The 23741-nt window shown below is 46.7% G+C and overlaps 1 protein-coding gene across 6 annotated transcripts in view; it reads left to right on the top strand.

Annotated features, from left to right (window-relative positions):
* Positions 1 to 23741, top strand: part of LAMA2 (laminin subunit alpha 2) — a 3129796-nt gene that overhangs the window by 819691 nt on the left and 2286364 nt on the right. For all 6 annotated transcript variants that reach the window (XM_085611831.1, XM_085611827.1, XM_085611830.1 and 3 more), the window contains exon 5: positions 19323 to 19502. In XM_085611831.1, the coding sequence (XP_085467957.1) occupies positions 19323 to 19502 (180 nt within the window). The remainder of the gene's footprint in view (positions 1 to 19322; positions 19503 to 23741) is intronic.

Raw genomic sequence — 23741 nt, 5'->3', positions numbered from 1 at the left:
CCCAAAAGGGAGCAGGAGATGTTAGCATAACTACACCCAGATGCGAGCTGGGAGATTGTAGCATAACTCTACCCAGATGTGTTTCAAGATGCAATTATTTCCTTGGCAGCCATGTCTGCTGCTTCTTTTGGTATGGTGAGGTGGTGTTCAATCAGGGATTTGGAGAACCATATGCTGAGATCAAAAAAGTAGTTCACGCTCGCTTGAATTTTTGTCTTAAATAGTTCGTCTTTATTAGTGACCCCCACATCCTATTGTTTATGGTGAAAAGAGATTCTCAAGCTTCATTGTGATACACAGAACAGAGACTGTGCATCGACCAGGTGCATTGAGACAGAAGCAGAGGTTTCCCTTACCCTAACTGTGACGATTGCTACAGCTCATGTTGAGTGCATCACAATACACAGCAGGATGAAAGTTGCCTTTCAGATAATCATGTCATTGATATCGGAGGCAGAATCAGCTCTATTTCCCACAAAAGGCTTGTGTGTGTTTTAAAAAAAAATTATTTTTATTTTCAAAAACAACACATACAATCATACACTTTACAACAATATACCTCATATATGTTCCAAATGTCCCAGTTGAGGTTGGTGGTTCATAAATAAGTATCCCAGTTTTCAGTTTGTACTGATTTTTACTCATAAATACAGACAGAAAAGATAATATTTCTAGTCTAGTTTATTTTTAAAAGCAGAAAATACAGAAAATTATGCTTCTTGTGAGTGACATCTGTCTTTTGTGAATTCCAGGACAACAGCTGAACAGTTAGACAGAATGGGGACTTAAAAAACATGTTGAGGTTTCCCTAAATATAGGCATATGTTAACATATATTTGCAGTATAATGCTGATATTTACTTGTGGGTGTAGTGTGTTGCTGCATTTGGCTGCTAAATTTGCTAAAACGTGACAGGCATCGAAGTATGAGCGCATATTTATCAGTTAAATAAACATGGAAATATACCATCTGATGACTCAATCTACTCTCAAAGCACAAAATAAATATGGATAAATATCAATAAGATGGCCGAAAAATAAATATGGATAAATACAGACAGAAATGTAAAAAAAAAAAGAAATTACCTTAAAACCGGGAGCCCTTTTCATAAGCCATAATACAGTTGTCCTTTACAGAGTCCTGCTATCATATTATATGAGCTTCACGCATTCCAGCTCAAAACAGAAGACGTTGGTGAGAAGATGGCATGGAGACAGTAGTCTGGCAGCCAGTATATAATCAAACATAAAAAATATTAAAATAAAAAATGTATAACAATAAAAAACGATAAAGAAAGCAACCATACAGAGGGTTCCGGGTGGGTGGTGCTATAGGTTTTGAAACAGGGGAATGAGCCGGACGGGGCGATTTAAAAGAGGGGAGGTGGAGGGTGGAACCATCCTATACGTATATCGCATGCACACTTCTCAATAATTCATTGCAGTACATGACTTAGAAGGGATGCCTCCTGAGTGCAGCACACTCACCGCTTTGGCATCCCAGTCTATCAGGGCCCTCGCATCCAGCAGTCGCTTCTATTTCCCCAAGATGGTCCTAAGGGATTAATCTCATCCTCACTTAAGATACAGAGCCCTGTGGGAAAGACCCCTCTGGGTCTCCTGGGTTATCCAACGCTTCTAGCGTGTCTGCCCACATTTGGCACAATAGAGTGTCTCGGGATGCCTTGAGCTTCTTCTCTACGCAGAGTTTGGCCTTCTGCTCTTGCCCAGTCTCAAACCACCGATTCCCATATGGCCGACCAGCCCAGCAGCTGTTTTCCATGTCATAGTAATAAGTTGTTTAGCTACTATAAATGCCTAATCCAAAACCCTGGTACCCACTTTCTTGGGTAGAGAACATGGAAACAGACCCAGTAGGCAGGGTGAATTTCAGTGTAAGGTCTCATTTCTGTATCACTGCATTCCTAAACACCTGCACATTGGTGCAGGACCATGTCATGTGACAAAAGTTTGCATTCTCAAAAGTGCAGCATGGGCAGCACCGGGGGGTTCTCCATAAATAGCAGTCAGTTTCTTCGGGTGAGGTAAGTCTGATATAAATAGTTAAACAAGATCACTTTAAAATGGGTAAAGGGGAATACCTTTTTTATGGGGAGTATTGTATAGTGCAAACTAGACTCAAAGGCAGTAGCGGCTTGTGCAGGGAGTTCGATGGGGCAGTGAGGCAGGGCGGGGGAGGGGCAGAATGGGGAAATGTAAACACCGGAATATAGATGAACGGAGGTAAGTACACATTTAAATTAATAAAACAAATTCCTTTGCGCGCGCTGCATCGCAAAATGCAATGCAGCGCGCGCAACGAAATTTGTTTTATTAATTTAAATGTGTACTTACCTCGTTCATCCATATTCCAGTGTTTACACTTCCCCACCCTGCCCCTCCCCCACCCCGCCTCACTGCCCCACCGAACTCCCTCCACGAGCCGCTACTGCTCAAAGGTATCAGAGTGCTTTACATGAGCACCAGTTGCGTTACGGACAGATTCATTTTTGTTCGGCACGGTGAGATTTGCCCAGAATCACAGAATGTTGAGTGTCCCTGCCGAGACTTAAACGTGGTTCGCCATCTCTGAGGTCTACGGCTCTAGCAGTTAGGCCACATCCTCTACGCTTCTGAGGGGAGGCCAGCATCTGGGCCTAATCCTTGTCTGATAATCCTCTGCCCAGTGTGGTCTCCCACTTACCTCAGAGTGCACTTGGTGGTTTCTAAACCATCTCATTCAGAGCCCCATATAACCATCTGACCAGGTGTCAGCTACAGCCCGATGTTAACAGCAATTGCAAAACCATATGTGGCTGTGGCTGCTCTACACCACCTCCCCACAAAGCTCTAACGGCCCAAACCAGGGCCTAATATACTAGACATTGCCCAGGAAGTAAGTATCTCCTTTCAACCAGAACTTCCAGGGGTATCAGTGTGTCGGCTTCATAGCAGTCTTCAACCATAACCAGTCCCACCTCTGTCCAAGGTGCCAATTGGGCTGTGATAAAATGGGTGAAGGGATATCCGTGCGGTAGTCCCACCAGCAGTAACAAAAGAGCACAGAGAGGATGGCCTCAAGTCCGAAACAGACAGCTTCATCAACACTGGAGCGCTGTTCCATCAGTTCCTTCCCTGGGAATGCACCTCAGCAAACAGGCCAGTAGCGTGACTGTTTCAAGTGTACTGCCCTCGCAGCCTAGTTCAGCTAGATTCTTACCAGCCAGCCAGTAGGGAATCCACTGGAATTGGGCTGCCAGATATTAGAGCTCAAAGTCAGGAGTTGCAAGTCCCCCTTCCACAATAGGCCATTCTAAGGGTGTCTAGGGATACCCTGTGTCTTCCCCCATCCCTGCAGCAATGCGTCTAGAGTCTTGAACCAAGTCAGTGACAACTAGACAGCTAGATTTGCAAAATAATACAGTAAGCAGGGCAGTATTATCATCTTTGTCAGGGCTATGCATGCCATAATAGGAAGTCGAAGGGAGCACCAGAAGGTCCTGCACCCCTCCGAGATTACCCTCCTGTATGCCTTCCAGAGTATGATAAACCTGGATTCCCAGATACCTAAATGTCGAGGGGACGCAATTAATCTCTGGTGGCAGAGAACCAGGCCATGTCAAGGCGGGAGTCACCGGGAAGACAGGAGTCTTTGTCAGATTCACCTTCATGCCCGGGAGTGCACCAAAGCTATGTAGCAGTTAAAGCATAAATGGGACGTCTGCGGCCATGTTGGATATATATATTAAAAGGTCAATCAGCATACAGCAACATCAGGTGTTTGGTGTCTCCCTCTCGGATACCTCTTCCCTGTCTTTGAGTCCAGCATAGTTCCTCTAAAGGTTCGGTGGTAAGAGCAAACAAAAGTGGGGATAGTGGACATCCCTGCCTAGTACCCCTACAGACATCATAAGAGGACAATATAATCTGCCCTCTGCCGACCCTGGTAGTGGGATTTGTGAAGAAAAGCCATACCCAGGCCACCCATGACGCAACCAACTGTATCCTAGTCATGACTTTCGTTAGATATTCCCAGTAGACAGTGTAAAATGCATTCTCCACATCTACGGCCAGCAGGCCAGCCCCGGGCCACGCAACTGGACGGGGGCAAGCAATACTGAGTGGAGACGGTGTAAGTAAAGGGAAGAGCTACGCTGGGTAATGAATCCACACTGGTCGGGGTGAATCAGCACTTGCATGTGGGGGAGGAGTCACATAGATAGTATTTACTCAATATTTTAAAGTCCATAGTCAACATGGATAATTGGCGGTATGCCGTACTGGGCACACCCTGGGTGGTTGTCTTTGGTTAGGGATATCTACTGAGTTCCTTGTAGTAGCCGGAAGTTCCACTTTACTCAGAACTTTATTGCAGATGACTGCCGAGCGTGGGGCCAATGATGCAGCAAAAGTGGAGTAAAACTCTGTTGTAAGCCCATCGGGGTCCAGCGTCTTTCCACGCTCCATTTCCCTGATCGCACCCATGACTTCCTGGGGTGTAATAGGACCCCCTAAGTCTTCGAGTGCAGGAGGTAAAAAAATCCCATTTCGAGGCATCCTAGGGTGTCTAACAGAGCTGTATATAATAGTCACAGAAGACCCCATTGACCCCCACTTCGGATAAGCATTCTCGCCCGTCAGGGACCATCACTGATAATATAGGGTTCTTGTGGGACACAGGAAAAACTAACCAGGTCAACAGCCTGTCTGCTTTACCTTCCTCTTCATGAGCCCAGGCTATCAAGTCCTTGTAATTGTGACACCTGAGTTTCTCCAGTAAGACACTGTATTGTTCCCTGGCCTCAACTTGGTTACCTAGGTCGTGAATGGTCCCGTATAATAATATTAGGTCATGGTCTAGCTCCCTTTGAACCCCCATTAAGGTACCCATGCAGTGTCCTGGATAGATCACTTCCAAAGCCTCCCACTCAAAGAGGCAGTCCGAGGTTGTGTCCATGTAATGTGCAAAATAGTCAGAGTTCTCCTCCTGAAGGCCATCCAGACAGGTTCTGTTCTCTAGGACAACAGGGAAAAGCCACCATGCGAGTACCACTGGCTGGAGGGGAGGGGGGGGCGCACAACCGGATGCCTGATAGGAGTGGGTTATGGTCCGAGATGGTGCTACCAAGGTACTTGGTAGGGTAGAAAGGTTTACAGAGGGGCATGGAGCACAGGACCTTATCCAAGCAGAGATGGAAACCATATAAATCTGAATAGAAGGATTAATCCTTGTCTCCAGAATGTTGCGCTCTCCACAAGTCCTATAGTCCCCAACCTGCAGATTAGTATGGAAACCCCTTCGACACTCTATTTGCTAAAGCCCTTAGTAATGGAGAACTGGAGGGAACCAAAGAGGTGTCAAGGACACAGTTATAATCCTCCCAAGAATCATGACCCATCCGCTAACAAGCCCATTCCTGGGATGACCACTGGTTGCCATCCTCCCTCAGGCTACTCCCAAACCCAAGTCGTCATCAAAAAACTAGAAATCTGGATGGATAACACCTTAGTCTTTGAGGCCCAACCAAATTGGTTGTGGGCACCTGCCTTAATCCCATTATGGGTCTTTTCGACCCAAGCACCCATCAAATCATCACTCAGGCTGTAGTCTGTTCCCAACTGGACTATTGTAGCATCTTGCACTTAGGAGTCAACACATCTTTTACTAGAACACTCCAGCGAGCCCAAAATGTGGCAGCCAGGCTGCTGTTTTCCCTCCCTAAGTTCTGTTCTGCCTCTGGTTTCATCACAGGTTGCACCAGGCTCACTGTGGACAAGTGCATTCATTTTAAGACTTTGTTTCGCCTATAAGATTCTTCATTCCCAGGTTGCCCCGATCATGAGCAACCTCATTTCGTCCTATCGGCCCATGCAATCTCTGCACGCTGCCCACCTTAACCTGGCCAGTGCTCCATGAATCAGCAGCTGCAGTTGTTTGTCCTCTGGGTCTAGCACTAGGAACCCCATTGTTGGGGCAGTTATGCGCTTTGCAAACCTTATAACATAACAAAACAAAGATCCCTGCTGAGTTGATATTCAACAGCAGTTGGTCTTGGCTGGGGAAATATATGTACCCAGGGTGAAAGGCTTACTATGAAGCCTCCCCTCTACTAGAACATATCTACCATCCCTATCAACATGTGATTGCAGAACTTCAAAAGGTAAACCTGCCAGAACCCAAATCAGTGCATGCCTGGAATAAGCTGAATATCCTGTGGCATATACCTGTGCCCTCCAGTGTGATGTGTCTCTTGTAGGAGAGCTATATGTACTGCCCGATGTTTAAGAAACATATACATTTTGTGCCACTGTGCAGCCCTACTCATTCCTCTTATATCCCAGGAGAGTAGTTTCAGCTCCGTGTGTGTCATGGGTCTGGTCATGTAATGGATGATGACCTAAGATAACCTCCCTGGGATCCTACCACTTCACCTTCTAAGAAGAAATCAACTCCAACCCCGAAACTTACATAACAATAATACGAATCCATAACTCCCCAAACCAAAGGTGGACTGGCAATGGCCAGCCTCCTAAACTTAGACAGAACAAAGTAGAGAAACAAGTACCATGAGCGCATTATCCACCAGAGAAGGGTCATGGCTCCGTGTGTGTGTGGGGGGGTGAACAATCTAAACCAACCTCATGTGCTAGTTATCACTTCCATCAGGCACCACCACATTCATTCAGTTGAATCTTGTGCTTCAGTATCAATATGTTGGGACTGGCAGGGGGGATCAGTGGCGAGCCGCCTCTTTTTCACAGCAATCTTCAATACCTCACTTTAAAGCACACCACTGGGCCGCCATCAACAATTCCACCCTGTCTCCATCCACCTGAGCTCTCATTGGGCTGTGTAGAGTCCTCACAGTTGACCTACTATGCCATCTTTACTTAGGACATCTGTTTAGTTGAGGTGTTCATACAGGTGCACCAGCAGCCTTGTCTTCTATCCTGTACTTGTCTAACTGTTCCCGGACCTTAGTTGGGGTCAGAAATACGTTTTTAGCCCTATCAAATATGATAAACAGTTTGGCCGGGAACAGCAGAGATTACTGGATACTGGCTTTGCGCAGTTTGCATTTGATTTCGAGGATTGATGCTTGTTTGACCTGGATAGCTGCGGCGAAGTCTGCAAGCAATGTCACGCAGTTCGCGTTTGATTTCAAGGAAGGATGCTTGTTTGACCTGGATAACTGCGGTGAAGTCTGCAAGCAATGTCACTGCCGGATTGACTTTTCAAAAGGGGCCAGCTGTGCGGGCTCTTTGCAACAGGATGTCATAATCCCGGTAGTGCAACAACTGGGCCACAACAGGGCAAGAAGGATCTCCAGGAGCAGGGGGCCTCGCCGGGACCCTGTGTGCACAATTCAGCGCAAAGAAGGGAGAAATTTCAGTACGAGTCACCTGTGTTTTCATCCATTCCTCCAGGTATGTCATCATATCAGCACCTTCAGCACCTTCAGACAGACTCACAATGCGCACATTATTTCTTCTGTTGCGGCCTTCAGAATCTTCCACCCTGTGTTCCAGGGTCTTCACATGAGCAGTAAGGTCTGTTAGCTGAGTCTGCAATAGTCGCTGGGCCAGTTCAAGTTCCCCTATTTCCACTCTTGTCTCTTTGACTCTATCTGTGAGTTTGCGGTGGTCGTCTCTCAAATGGCTTACTTTTTCTGCAACAAAGCTGATCTGTACTTGCAGTGAGGCCTTCGAATCCGGGAAACAGCCAGGATTTTATCCAGTGTCTGCTGGAGTGCGGGAGGCACACTGTCAGCATCACTCCATGATGATGCGCCTTCCAACGTGAATATTCCCTGTGGGTTCAAGGTCGTGCCTGTGTCATTTCCCTTGGGCTTGCCCACCTCAGCAGTGCTGGTGGGATGGTGTGGCTTCTCCTTTCCACTGCATATAAATCTCCTCCAGCAGCTGGTGCCAGCAGGGAGCACTGGAAGCGACCATCTCCTCTCAGCTCTTGAAGTATCCCGCTGATAGAAGAGCAACAGCTTGTCAGGAATCCCCTCCCGCACATGGATTCCCTCCCCTGATGCCAATTCCGTGAACCTGGTGCGCTTGGAGGAGAGCGGACTACAACTCCCATAATGCCCTCCGGCAACAGTGCCTTATGCAACTCAAGAGTTCTGGTTACATAACACCAAGGGTAACGCCTAGTTTCCTTGTTATGCAACTCAAGAGTCATGGTTATACAACGCCGAGAGTACTACTTAAGGAGAAGATCACTGGGACTCGGCGTCGGATATTCTGATCTTTACCGGAGTACCTGGTTGAGGTACATGGACCCGTTGGAGAGTTGAGCGGCGGAAGGAACATTCTAAGGAGCGGAGGAGAGGTGCTGCGTGTGCTTCCTGCCCGTGTCCTGTCCCGTTCTGAGAGCCGTATTCAACGTCATTGGGCACAGGTACCGTTGGTAGAGCCGAAGCTCCCAACGGCCTGACAATTGGAGAAAACGAGGTGGGTGCGAGCCGAAGCTCCCCACCCTCGTTACTTGGGTAAACACACGCCTAGAGCTAAGACGCTATCCAGGAGGTGTTTCTGCGTCTTAGCCATCGACACTCGTAGGAGAACTGGGATAGGTAGAGCGGCTCCTCCCATCCATTCTCTGCACCACCTTGGGTATCATCACTTAAACCCGGATACAAGAGACGCACACTAGGAAGTGTTCCCAGCGTCTTTGTGTTGTGGCAGTACTCTGGGGGATACTGGTAGAGCGGCTGTTCCCAGGTGGTAGAGAGCCCGGCCGGGTGACTCCACGTGCCCCCCCGTAGATTCCACAACCTTGGAACTACCCTTCACAGCGGTCGAGTGGCATTGTCGGCCACTGCTTAGCACTGTGCCCTCCGTTGGAGCATACCGGGTCCGGGGTGCATGCGGAGGACGGTTAGAAGAGCTGTGAATGGGTATCGTACTTTAACTGGTGATTCCAGTACCGGTATTCTTTGTTGTCTGTAGTTGTTTCTCTGTTTATTAAATCATCCTTAACCACCATTTCTCTGGTCCGTTGTCTGTTTGTCCCAACCCCGAGAAAGCCAGGACGTTACATAATATCCGACCTCTTCCATAACAATCTCCTGGTTGGGCGAACGACATGGCCACGATTGAGGATGTGTTGGCCGTCTTAGCCGCGATGCAAATCGAGCTCACCGCTTCCAGACAGGAAACAGCAGACGTTAAGGCTAGAATGGACGCTCTGCAGAACGATCCGCTACAGGCGGGTGCCTCTCACACGGCCACGGCCTCTGCGGTTGTGGTAGAGATGCCCGTAGCCATTCCTTTGGCGACACCAGAGAGGTACAGCGGAGACCCCAACACAGTGCAGGTATTCCTCACTCAAGTAGCACTGCATCTGTCCTGCAAACCAAAGGCCTTTCCTACCAGCTAAGCCAGAGTGGCCTTTCTGATCTCGTATCTTGCTGGGAACGCGGCGTAATGGGCAGTCCCACTGGTGAGCAGGGACGACCCTATCCTATGTGATTGGGGAGCCTTCCGCGAGGAATTCTTGAAGGTGTTTGATCGAAGGGCAGACTCGTATACTGCCGATCAAGAGATGTTGGAGCTGAGGCAAGGCAACAACGATCTGGTGCAGTACCTTAATGCTTTTCGAAGGTTAGTGGCCGAAACCAAGTGGCCTATAGCCAAACAAACCGCGCTGTTTCACCAGGGCTTGAGCGAAGAGCTCAAAGATGTGGTAGCACAAATCGACCCCCAACCCAAGACATGTGAGGGCTTGATCAACCTGGTGCTACGGCTGGACCATAGATTGAACGAAAGAAAGGGCGATCACAAGAGGAAAGGGAAAGCGCTGCCATTGTATGTTTCGGTGGGTGGCCCTGAGACCAACTCCTCCACCAGGACGGAACCCATGGACATAGGAGCTATAAGGGCGAGCCTTACAACCACTGAAAAAGAATCACGCCGCAAGCAAGGCCTTTGCCTTTACTGCGGAAAAAGGGGGCACTATGTACGCGAGTGTCCAGCCAAGCCAAAAACCTCACGATACCGAGCGAACAAAACGGTGACAGCAGCGGTGGACGCACCGGCGGAAAACTGAGGGACTCCGGGTCTAGGGAAGGGGCATCTTGGAGTCACACTCACATCCCTTCCATGTTGAGCCCGAATCAAGGAGGGCGAAGACATTTGTTTATTACCTTACACGTAGGAGTGCAGGACCAGTGGATACCTGTGGTAGCCATGATTGATTCAGGAGCCACGGGCATGTTCATGGACTACAATGAAGCATGGAGACTGGGTCTCACTCTCCTTCCCAAACAGATACCAGAGGAGGTGTATGCAGTGGATGGGAGAAGTCTGGTGACCGGACCTATCGGACAGCACACAGGAGAAGTACCGGTGAGGTTCGGAAAACAGCATAACAAACGTATCGATTTTAGCATAATCAGAGCCCCGCAGTACGGGGTCATATTGGGCCTACCCTGGCTCCAAAAACATAACCCAACGGTGGATTGGCCTACGCATCACATTGAGATGACTTCCCCGTTTTGTGAACAATGGTGCGGCATGCGGCAGGACCTCCACGAAGGTGAGGTAGGCGAAGGTCACACGGTCGCCACGGCAGCAGAAAAGGCCGTAAAGCTGCCCAGAGTGTATCACGGTTTCGGGGACGTCTTCGATGAAATCCAAGCGGAGGTGCTCCCTCCACATAGACCGTTCGACTGCCAAATCGACCTGGTTCCGGGGGCTAGCGTTCCCAGCGGCAGACTGTATGCGCTCACAGAACCCGAAAACGTACATCTACGGGGATATTTGGGTAAGTTACTAGGGCTGGGGTTCATCAGGCCGTCGAAATCCCCTGCCGCATCGCCTCTCTTTTTCATCCCGAAAGCGAATGGCGAATTGAGGGCCTGCGTGGTCTTTAGGGCCTTGAACGCGATAACCATAAAAAAACGGTACCCCCTGCCTCTCATAAGCGTTCTCCTGGAACAGGTAAAAAAGGCCCAAATATACACAAAGCTTGATCTCAAGGGGGCATACCATCTTGTGCGCATGAGGGACGGCGATGAATGGAAAACCGCCTTTAAGACCAGGTTCGGGCTCTTTGAGTACCTCGTCATGCCGCTCGGACTATGCAATGCCCCTGCCGCCTTCCAATACTTCCTCAATGAAGTGTTCCGGGAGGTATTAGACATTTACGTGGTCGTTTACATAGACGACATACTCATCTACTCCAACTCAGAGGAAGAACACGTACAGCACGTATCCGCGGTTCTCAACAAACTGAGGGAAAACATGCTATACTGCAAACTCAGCAAATGTGACTTCCACGTCACATCAGTGGAATTCCTTGGGGTGATGCTGAGCCCCAACGGACAGGAGATGGCGGAACGCAAGATCAGAGCGGTGGAGGAGTGGCCGGTGCCCCGAGGAGTAAAGGAAGTCCAGAGCTTTATAGGCTTCGCCAACTTTTATAGGCGTTTTATTGAGGGGTTTTCTGGCTTGGTTGCCCCGATCACGCAACTACTAAGGAAGTCTCAGGAGTTCGTGTGGGGACCGGAAGCACAAAAAGCATTTGTGGCCCCCAAGAAGGCCTTCAGCACCGCCCCGGTGCTAGCTCACTCGAATCCGGAATTACCCTATGTGGTAGAAGCGGACGCCTCTGATGTGGCGCTGGGTGCCATTCTATCTCAGAGGAATGAGGTGTCGGGGTTGCTCCATCCTGTGGCATACATGTCTCGTAAATTGAACGACGCGGAACGCAATTACCATATTGCGGAGAAGGAACTACTAGCGATAAAGGACGCATTTGCTGAGTGGAGGCATTTGTTAATGGGGCCAGGCACGTGGTTACAGTATATACGGACCATAGAAACCTCCAGTTTCTGACGGCGGCGCGGCACTTGTCTCCCCATCAAATGAGGTGGATGCTCTTTTTCTCCGGTTTCAATTTCCACATCACATACCGACCCGGTACGGAGAACAGGAAAGCGGACGCGCTTTCGAGGCAATCGAATGCCAGGGATCCGCAGCCGGTTGCCGAACATTCCATCATCCCTCCAGGAGTTGTGATAGGGGCGATTCAACCACAGACGTTCCTCAGGGGGGTTCAGAAGGGGACCCATACCTTCATGTGGCGGAGGTGGCTTCACAGTCACAAGGAGTGGCAGATGAAGGACGGGATTCCGGTGAAAGGACGATGTATGTTGTTACCCACGCCTATGCTTCGAAAACAGGCTTTCACCTGGTGCCACGTGTCTCCCTGTGCCGGCCATCTGGGTGTCGACAAAACGGTAGCGAGCCTAGGACGGCAGTTCTGGTGGCCTGCCATGAGAACAGACGTCCGGAATTGGTGTTCATCATGTACCGTTTGCGCATCCATGAAATCGGACCACAGAAGATCGCAAGGACTCCTCCAACCCCTTCCTACACCGACCAAACCCTGGGAAAACATATCCTTAGACTTCATTGTCGGGCTACCAAAGGATCAAGGAAAGACGGCCATACTGGTGGTGGTGGACTATCTCACGAAGATGGGGCACTTCCTCGCTTGCAATCAGGTACCTTCGGCAGGAGAGCTGGCGTCGTTGTTATTGAGGGATGTAGTGAGACTACATGGCCTACCCAACGTGATCGTGTCGGACAGGGGGTCTCAGTTCACGTTGCACTTCTGGAAAACTTGGTGTTCGGCGTTACACGTCAAGTCTGCCATGTCCACGAGTTATCACCCGCAGACGGACGGCCAGGCAGAGCGCCTGAACCAGTCGCTCAAACAATATCTACGTTGTTTTGTGGAGCAAGGGAAGGATGAGTGGGTGGACCTACTTTGGATCGCGGACATCGCGTACAACAACGCCACACATTGTTCCACCAAGGTCTCCCCTTTCTATTGTAACTACGGCCATCATCCCCGGTTCTTGCCGTTTCTGCACCCGGTCAGGGAAGACAGATTGCCGACAACAGCCAAGCGGGTGGCCCGCATCAAGGAGGCCTTGCTGAGTTCTCGAGTTGCCCTGGAGGGGGCTAAAGCCTCGTATAAAGCCTTTTCTGATAGGAGGAGAAGGCCTGGACCGGTCTACAAGCCTGGGGATTACGTCTGGGTCTCCACACGGCACATGAGATTCAAGAAAAGTAGCGTGTTCCATCCCCGCTTCATGGGCCCCTATAGGATCCTTCGATGCATCAGCCCGGTGAACGTGAAATTGTGCCTGCCCCAGTCCCTGCGGATCCATCCCGTGTTCCACGTTTCCCTCTTGAAACCCGTGACCGCGGTGAGGCCTCGTGCGCCGGTGTCGGTGAATGTGGATTCGGAGGTGGAGTACGAGGTGGCTGGTATCTTGGATTCCACGTGGCGCAGGGGCAAACTATGGTATCTGGTGGCATGGAAGGGGTACGGACCCGAGGAGCAGTCATGGGAACCTGCGGCGGGGGTTCACGCTCCTCGTCTGGTGTCGTCATTCCATCGTCGATTTCCTTCCTGTGCTGGTCCTGATGGGGGGCGCTGATGGGAGGGGGATGTACTGTCAGGAATCCCCTCCCGCACATGGATTCCCTCCCACGATGCCACTTCTGTGAACCTGGTGCGCTTGGAGGAGAGCGGACTACAACTCCCAGAATGCCCTCCGGCAACAGTGCCTTATGCAACGCAAGAGTTCTGGTTACATAACACCAAGAGTAACGCCTAGTTTTCGTGTTATGCAACTTAAGAGTCATGGTTATACAACACCGAGAGTACTACTTAAGGAGAAGATCACTGGGACTCGGCGTCGGATATTCTGATCTTTACCGGAGTACCTGGTTGAGGTACACGGACCCGTTGGAGAGTTGAGCGGCGGAAGGGACATTCTAAGGAGCGGAGGAGAGGTGCTGCATGTGCTTCCTGCCCGTGTCCTGTCCTGTTCTGAGAGCCGTATTCAACGTCATTGGGCACAGGTACTGTTGGTAGAGCCGAAGCTCCCAACGGCCTGACAATTGGAGAAAACGAGGTGGGTGCGAGCCGAAGCTCCCCACCCTCGTTACTTGGGTAAACACACGCCTAGAGCTAAGACGCTATCCAGGAGGTGTTTCCACGTCTTAGCCATCGACACTCGTAGGAGAACTGGGATAGGTAGAGCGGCTGCTCCCATCCATTCTCTGCACCACCTTGGGTATCACCACTTAAACCCGGATACAAGAGACGCACACTAGGAAGTGTTCCCAGCGTCTTTGTGTTGTGGCAGTACTCTGGGGGATACTGGTAGAGTGGCTGTTCCCAGGTGGTAGAGAGCCCGGCCGGGTGACTCTCACGTGCCCCCCCCCCGTAGATTCCACAACCTTGGAACTACCCTTCACAGCGGTCGAGTGGCATTGTCGGCCACTGCTTAGCACTGTGCCCTCCGTTGGAGCATACCGGGTCTGGTGTGCATGTGGAGGACGGTTAGAAGAGCTGTGAATGGGTATCGTACTTTAACTGGTGATTCCAGTACCGGTATTCTTTGTTGTCTGTAGTTGTTTCTCTGTTTATTAAATCATCCTTAACCTCCATTTCTCTGGTCCGTCGTCTGTTTGTCCCAACCCCGAGAAAGCCAGGACGTTACACAGCTATCACCTCCCTTCTGTAGTGTCCGTCCGTCAGAGCCGTCTTCAAGGGATTTAAGAGTCTGCAGGCCAGGGTCTAGTCACATACAGCAAATGGATAAATCAGCATTATTATGCAGGATGAGGCATCACATATAAGTCCTAAGGGGGCGCATCTGGATGGGGAGGGATACAATGAGCTATGCAGAGTCATGTCCAGTAGTGGCTGCGAATAGGGCTTCGCCAACATCATCAGTGCCCCAATCAGTCCCCAGGCAATCCTCACCATGTATCCCATCCACTCAGGAGCCACTTGTGAGTTGGAAGCTGTTCATAAATGAGGCAAGGGGGAGGGATGAAAGTTCTCCCCACTGACCACCAATCATGGAGCTCAATCATGAATCCTCAGATCCACCCCATTTCCCAGAGGGGCCCTGTATGTGTTCAGGAACCCAGCATCCTGATCTTCTCCGCCTTACTTTAAGGGGCTGTAGCTACAGTTGTCTTGGCAGGTCCCTGACGATTGTCTTGTCCTTACTGTCTCTGGCCCTCCGTCTCGCAGCCCCACTCTGTTGCACTTAACTGCCTCAGTCCTCTTAGCAGTTGGCGTCCTCTGCTGAGCTCTTATAAGGGCTGACCATTGGGTCACCACCCGGGAAGGCCCAGCATCTCAGACCAGTCCCTGTCACCGTGGAGGCTGAAACAAGCAGCTGCGCTGTTTTCAGGGCTACAGTGCTGCGTGCAACAATCACAGCTCTAAGGCCCTCCACTTGACCTTGTAATGGCCTGCCCCCACACAGGGACGCACCCCCTTGGCAGCTCTGCTAGGCCCTCGGACTCTTCACCAACCCCAATGAGGAGGAGCAAGGCGCCCAGCATGCAATCCAACTGCAGCTGTTGTGGCAGCGATGTGGCCCAGCGACTAGGCTGAAAGTTGGCCTGAGCATTCCAAGTGACCTTTATGGCCCCCAAGGGGTTCTCAGCATGTACCTTCCTTGCTGCTCCCCAAACGCAGGTTCAAAGACAGTCAGAGACTGCACAGGAGATCAGGATGAGCTAACAGCATAACGGAAAACAGTGGTTCCTGTGGAATAATATAGTCAATATTTATAATAATATGCACAATCGCAATATAGAGGGCTTAACTAAGGTCAGAGGGGGAAGAAATCACATAGACCGATGATTCATTATAACACAATTTATACGTTTTAAACAGGGGGGAAAAAGGGGGTATATACAATCTCACAGATTCATTGAAAAACATTTGTTGTGCATTGTGTCCCAAGTGAACAATGGAACCTAAAACATAAGCGAAAATGTGATAATTATTTACAAGGTTTCCACAATTTTGTACAAGTCGACCATTATCAATTATATTCAGTGTGAACAGCAGCTATATACAGTGATATGCGCTGAGTAATGGTTTGCTTCCTCTTTGTGTCAACGAAGCTGTCATCGGACCTACACACAAAGCTGACTCACGCAGCTTTCTGAAGCCAACGAGTAGCACCGTCACGCCAGTTGGGACGACTCTGTGATCCTGGACAAGATCTCAGTGGATTGACACTGATGAACCCAACATGCAGATCCCCTTGCTCATAACCAAATCTGCTTTGCTTCCTTGAAGTGAGAGCAGGATTCCCTGCTCTTGCTTCAGGGAAGGAAAGCAGAGTTTGCTATGGCAGGGCAGGAGCTGTGCTCCAGCCCTGCCATAGCAAACAGCAGTGTCCCAGGGGTGGGCACCATGGGACACTGTAGGAGCCGGCCCTGAGGGGTGGTGGTCCCCAGGGCCATCGAGGGCTCCTGGAGGAGGCCTCGTGGCCCCCCTCCCTCCATTTTCAAAGCCCCGGGGAAGTGGTGTGCCCCGGGGTCCAAAATATTGAATGCCCCGGGGAGGTGGTGGTCCCTGGGGCAGTGTGGGGAGGGGCAGGAGCCCCCCACATAGTTGTGTTTTTTAATTTCAGCCCCGGGGAGATGGCAGTCCCCGGGGCTTGGGGGGGCCAGCGAGGCCCCCCTTGTTTTAAATATTGAATGCCCCGGGGAGGTGGCGGTCCCTGGGGCAGCATGGGGGGGTTAGGACCCCCCCATGCATTTTACAGCAATGCCCCAGGGAGGTGGCGGTCCCCGGGGCTGCAGGGGAGCCGCTAGCCCCCCTGCATTCACTTTCATAAGCCCCAGGGAGGTGGTGGTCCCCAGGGCTGCGGGGGCTCTCGCGGGCCTCCACAAATAAATCAATGATTGCCCCAGGGATCTGGCCCACCCGGGGGCTTTTCAAAAACAAAGCACAGAGGCCAGTGCTTCATTTTTTTAAACTTTTTACGGCAGGATTCGCGAATTCAGCCATTTTTCTTTTTAAAAAAAAGCCTTTTTTGGCCCTTGGGGTCTTTGTGGGACCCCCTGACCAGGCCTAGGGGGTCAGGATGTTTCTACCCTGCCCCCGTTTCTTCTTTTTCATTTTTTTTTTCTGATTTCTTGTGACTCGGTTACGGTGTCACAAGATGGCTGCCAACACTTCCTGGTTTGGAGTGTTGGCACCCAATCAGAATTGAGCTCGTGCTCAGGAGGGGTCGCAAATTCTCCTCGGTGCTCAGATATCTATATTTTTTCTGTTTTTAATTTTTCAGGAACTACTGAACAGATTTACACCATTTAACAAAAAGGGCTCTTTCTGAACCAAGACCTACCTTTTTTGTCAAATTTGGTGTAATTCCGTTCAGCAGTTCGGGCTGTAGCTTTGTCTAAAGTTTCCTATGGAAATTTACATAGGGAAAACGTATATTGTGTTAAAAACACTAAAACACTAAAAACAATGGATCCATGTACATAATTATTAGTCAATAAAATAGCTAGTAATCAATTAATAAATAATTGCTATTCAAATATTAATTACCTTTCCACCCCATGCCACTACAAACCTAGCAACCCACACCTAGATATAACCCGAAAAGAAGTATTTCATAATTTACATGTTCAAAATATATTAAATAATTAATTCACAATTAATAATGAATTCTTAATTCAAAATTACTTAATTACCTACCCACCCTATGCCCCTACAAACCTAGCAGCCAACAACCAAAATATATTTAAAATGAATAAGTATTGCATAATTTACATATTTAAAATTCAATTAAATATTTCATTTCCAAGTAATAATGATTAGTTCATTATTACTTGATTAACTGATCAATCTATTCCTCTACAAAACTTGCACCCCACAAATAAATAAATCACTATTAAATGATATACTTAATAAATATCAATCATATAATGAAATAAAATGTATCAAATAATTCATAAACTATTATTACCTAATTAAGATCACACCCTATCCCCCTGCAAATCGAACAACCCGCTATGACACAAAAAAATCATTATAAATTCTAAATAACTTGAACTTACAAGCTATATTTAAAACAAATATTAACATTGATATAAACAATAACAACACATAAAATTAATACTTCAACCAAAATACATTAAAATAATTGAAAAACAATATTTTTAACCACTATTATACTGAAAATGGTATTAAAAATATCAATATTATTTGACAATATCACTTACCTCAAAAAACAATATCCCTAACAACGACATTTGTGCATTACGATATTTGTATGTCACAATATTATATTTCTGATATTTCTGTCTCCCGATGTTTTTAACTTGATAGTCCTTTAAATTTGCGATTTCTAATGGTATGTACCAATGGTTTGCGACCAAAATTACTTTTGCAAATCATTGATAGGTTACAGCCAACTTAAAAGAGGTCCTTTAGGGAACCCTTCCTTCCCCTTTGTAAATATTATTAAAACATTTTTAGGAGTAGGCAGTGGCAGCTAGGACCGCTGCTTATTCGTAAAAAAGAGGTTTTTAGAAACCTTTTTATTTCTGTTATAAACACATCCCGTTTTCCTTTAAGGAAACTTGCTGCAATTAAAAACAAAGATTGCTTTTCTTTTTAAAGCAATCACAGACATGCTGGTCAGCTGTGTAGGCAGGAATTAGTAGTGGGTCACAATTTACGACTTTCCTCATGCATATTAATGAGGTTGGTCACATTTTGACCCCCTACAATCAGAATGTTGCGCATTAACATGTTTGAACATATGTTGGTTCACAAAAACCAATGTAGTCGGTAAAAGTTGGTGCTCATGTTGTGACCACATTTACAGAAAGCTTTGACCAAACATAAGGCCCCTTGACTTATGTGTGGTGATATACTGAACATGTTCTTTCACTTAACTGATTACATTGCATCTTTACTCTAAATTCCAATTTAATCTACGGGGTATCATGGTTTGAGTCCTACTCATATAAGTGGCAGCACATTTGTCAAGCAAGAAGCAGAAAAGTTGAACCTTAGCAAGCACCTGTAGAATGCAGCAGTGCCAATAACCTGTACAAAGTGTTAGAAATAGAACTCTATCCAAGTTCTCGCTGGATATTTTCAACAGAGTTTGTAGTTCTGTTTTTTTAGGAGAATTCTTTTTTACAGAAATGTACTAGAAAATAATTTAATTGGGCCAGACAGGGGGAATACCATTAAAAGAGAAAACTAATTGAAGTTCGAAATAAATTAAATTGAGATTGTGCAACTAAGAGAGAGAGTGGGAATCCAGTGTTATTGTATAAATCCCATGTTACTCAAAAAATCTATTAAATAATTGAGCTAAAGTGTGAGTTTTGTCATCTACCAAGGGGTAAATCAGGAAGTGAGCTAAAATGTCAATGAGAAAACATATTGTGCACATTTATAAATTTATGTACAACAAATTAACAAAATTGTTCTCTGCTTTTCAGATCCACACATCGTTGATCAATGGGAGACCAAGTGCTGAAGACCCATCACCAACACTCATGGAATTCACTACCACTCGCTATATCCGCCTTCGCTTGCAGAGGATTAGGACACTAAATGCGGATTTAATGATGTTTGTATACAAAGACATCAATGACATTGACCCAATTGTTACAAGAAGAGTGAGTGCATTTTATCCTGACTATCTCCATATTGGTTTGTGATATATTTCTTTTCAAAGTCTGTACCACTGTGTTTAGAATCAGATTGCCAATCAGTTTAATACAGAAATATGGTAATAAAGTTGCCGTCATATATTTCACTTGTACATGTTGGCACATCACGTCATTCATAGATATCAGAGAGCCATTCTATGCTATATGTTGTGAAATTTTGACATGTTTGGGCAAAAAAAGGACCAGTGTCAGTGATATTACTCTAAGCACCAAGACCCTGTTGTTCATGCCTTATACAAATTGTTCACAGACTTTGGTTCATATTGGTCTTTCTGTTATTTTTTGAATGGGCAGATGGGAAGGCCTTCAGATACTATTATTATTTCAAGTTAGAAGTTATTTTTACAATGTATTTTTGTTTTATTTATGAAGCTCTGTAATATCATACCAGCACCCAAGGTATTTCGGCAGTTTACAATAAAATAGAGTCAATACATACAAAACTGGTAATAGTAATTTATGACAGAAAACAAAATGGCCTTCATTAATAAGGACAAGGGAGTTATGACTAGGATAGTGAATCAGGTAGATTAATGGAAACGTTAAAGACAAAGGAAGTCAAAGATGGAAACAATCAAGGTGGGATGGAGTAAGGGCATCATGAGGAGCTTCCTGAAATCAGTGGAAGCGGGAGAAATGGAGGCACTGAAGATGAACGAACATGAAGGCAGAGAGCAAGAAAACCAGAAATGGATTAGTCAAATGAGCTCCTGGAGGAGCGGAGAAGAGGCTGGAATTTAATTTTGCTGAAAGGAGAGTTCCACACTTAGGCCAGGGCTCCTCAGGAGGAGAGATTCTGAGCAAATTACATTTTGTAGGTGCTTCCAGGCTATATGGATTTCTGAAGCCCTGATCTGGGAGAGATATTGGGATAGCTATTGAACTTTATAGCTGTGAAAAATATGCAGCATATCTTGAAAGTAATCTTAGCATTCAGAAGATGCCAATGTAATTATGTAAAATGGGGAGATGTGTTTGAGTTTTTCACAGATGAGACAAGTCTAGTTATGCAGTGAAGAATGTGTCTGCGTTATGCCAAAATCACTAGTGTTTGGGCCAATTTTCTGATGCTCCTTGGGAATTATATTTTTTAACTTTTTTAGGGACTGGGTGAAGACATTTGCAGCTTTGGCTAGATTACTTGATGTGGGGTTGGATAGGCAGGGATGGCGCCAGAATGAATACAAAAGATTTCACTGCTCTTGCTACATTGGGGTCAGACTCTACTTCACGTAGTGAGTCTATAAAGTTGTGGTGCAATTTATACCGCACAAAAGAGAAAAGGAGATATTCAGTTGCATTTGGATTAAGAACAGGGAAGTTTTAAGCCATCTAGTTTTGCAGAGTGCATCTACTGATTAAGGTTTTGCGATAGATTTGCATGTTGTCTGTATACTGATGGAAGACTGCCCCTTGTTGGCCCAATCTCAAACCTAATGGTTCAATATATAGTTTGAAAGCATATGGGGGCTGACCGCTCTTAGCGTGCATATTCCTATCGCTGGGACTTATCGCCATGTTAGCGCTGTATTAACAACGCTCAGCGCTATGGTGATAAATATTCCAGCGATAGCGGGGATATCGCAGTTTTCCATGGAACAACACTGGTTTTCCAGCGATGTTCCATGGAAAACGGCGATATCCTTGATGATAGGGCCTGTGGTCTTAGCCACACAATCCACCCCCCATGTCAGGTATGCCTTAGTCTGGAATTTAACAGACGTTAAATTCCAGCGTTAAGGCCCAGTTAGCGCAAAAAACAGCAGCGCAAAACCGGACGGGGCTTCGTTGTAAATACAGCGAAGCACCTTTAGCGATATTTCATAATGTAGTTGTAAGAGGCACGCCTACCTTGCATCTCATTAGCGATGCGAGGCTAGGCGATAGGAAACCATGCGCTAAGGCAAGGAAACACATGCTAGCCTGTCCCTGTTAATAAAGCGATAAAATTATCACAGCTTTTCGCCCGAAAACAGATGCTAAAGCGGTGATAATGTTATCCCCAGCCCTTGATAATATCCCCCATGGAGCCTTGAGAAACACCAATCTTCATCTCAGATTTCTTTGATATGTAATTGGTTGCTGTTAGCGCTTCTGCAGGACTGGTTCCAATGAAGCCAAAAGCACTTAGGAAAAGTCGCAGGGGTTCATTCCAGCACCTGGAAAAACAGACAACAAAACATCTCTCAGGAGGTTTCACAGTAGGTTGCAGTCTGACTACAGCAGCTTAAATATACAATGGTCTGCTCAGAATGTAGTCACTGTAGTACCAAAACTATTTATTTTAGGCCAGATTTTGAATCAGTTTAGGAACACTCTCCTTGCATTGATCCCAGCAGACAAAATAGGAACCTGCCCCTTTAAATAGAGCATTAACGCTTCCTTCCTACTCTCTTTTACCAGAACTGATCTCGGGAGCAGCAGGCATTGTATTGCGTATTACAACTGAATACTAGAAAGTGATTGGGTTACTCAGCACAACTGCACCTCTTTTATAGTGTATATGTCCAAAATAACTTTTCGAGGTGCAAGGATCAAAAGGGGCCAATCACCACAGCCCCCTTATCAGAACAATCAAAGACCATTCTCTAACACAAATATGTAACAGCTGACCAGCACCCTCATAAAGTCGTATTTTTCTGTAAATAAAGATAACATCCATGCCACAAGAAAGACCACGTGTTCAACCAATATTCACCTAATTTTCTACTCACCATGGCCACTACTAGTGGAAATTTTTTAAACTGCTTGTAGCCATTAGCCAGAGCATTTTGTTCATCATGAACGTCTTCGTGCCACTGGGGGCTAACCCCCATGATGACACCCCTGGCTCAAAATCTCTATCTTGAGTCTTCTAATGTCAATTAGTACCAGAATTCCTGTGTGAATCGCTATATCCTACCGGTCTTCTTCCAGTACCACATAATGAGCACGATCCCTATGGTCTCTCAAGAAGCAATCATTGACAGTACATTGGCATGACACATTGACTTTCTTGTGAATGGATGGTATCTCATTTGCCAGAACAATAGTGCTTATTACAGGATGCTGATCAGCTATCTCATAATGTTATTGCTTTTTAAAGTGTTCAGCTTACATACTATTCATAACTACCTTCAAACCAGTTCCACATTCTCCCTTATGTGATCCTTTCCTCGTTTTGTAAGAGCACACTAAAACTCCAACTCAGTGGGATTTGCCTAGAGGGTTAAAAAAAACACAGAGCATTTCTCATGAAATCTGGCATGGCAAAAGGTAATCTTATTGTGCTGAATCTCTGGAAGTATTAAGAGATCAACTGGTTAAACGACAGCTCCATTCCCCAGTGTTATGCTCAGTACAGCTGATGCCGCCTGGGGAACATAAATGCAGAGTTCAGGAAAGAAACTGGGCAGAGTAGGCGAAGGTCATAGTCGATGCACAGTGTTCTCACAAATTATTTCATTGGAGATTTTATGTGTTGTTAGCAAAAGCTATGATTTCACAAAGTATAAGTGATGTAATATGAAAGAGTAGAACCAATGTATCATGATGAAGAGAGATATAGTTATTGTAGTGTGGCTAGCAAGTTGACAACACTGTAAGTTATAGTAATATCAAGCTGGTGCCTAAATTAAAAATTTAAGGTACAACAATAACTTCAGAATTTCTAATGTTTGTATAGTTTAAGTTTTGTTTGTATTGAAATAATAAATAAAGTTTGCATAACTATACCTTTGTTTGTTTCTATTGAATTACAAAGGTTTTTTTTTTTTTTTTTTTTAAATTGAAACCTTAAGGTATAGTGTCATCGAGTGGAGTGTTGTTCAATAGAGTGCTATAGAGTACAGTGGAGGACAGTGTCCTACTGTGGAGTGTCATAGAGTGGAGTAGAGCTGAGAGGCATAGAGCAGAATGGAGTAGAGTGAAGTGGCATAGAGTGGAGTGGCTTAGAGCGGAATGGCATAGACTGGAGTGGCATAGAGTGAATTATTGCACAATGGAGTGGCATACAGTAGAATAGTGTAGAGTGGAGTGGCATAGAGTGGCACAGAGTCAAGTGGCGTAGAGTGAAATAGTGTAGAGTTGAGTAGTGTAGAGTGGAGTAGCATACACTGGAATTCGTGGAGTGGAGTGGCGTACAGTGGAAAGGCGTAGAGTGGAGTGGAGTGGCGTGGTGTGGAATAGTGTAAAGTTGAGTGGCGC

This window comes from Triturus cristatus, chromosome 6 (assembly GCF_964204655.1).
Source record: "Triturus cristatus chromosome 6, aTriCri1.1, whole genome shotgun sequence".
Taxonomy (NCBI): domain Eukaryota; kingdom Metazoa; phylum Chordata; class Amphibia; order Caudata; family Salamandridae; genus Triturus; species Triturus cristatus.
This window is presented reverse-complemented; position numbering and strand designations above follow the sequence as displayed.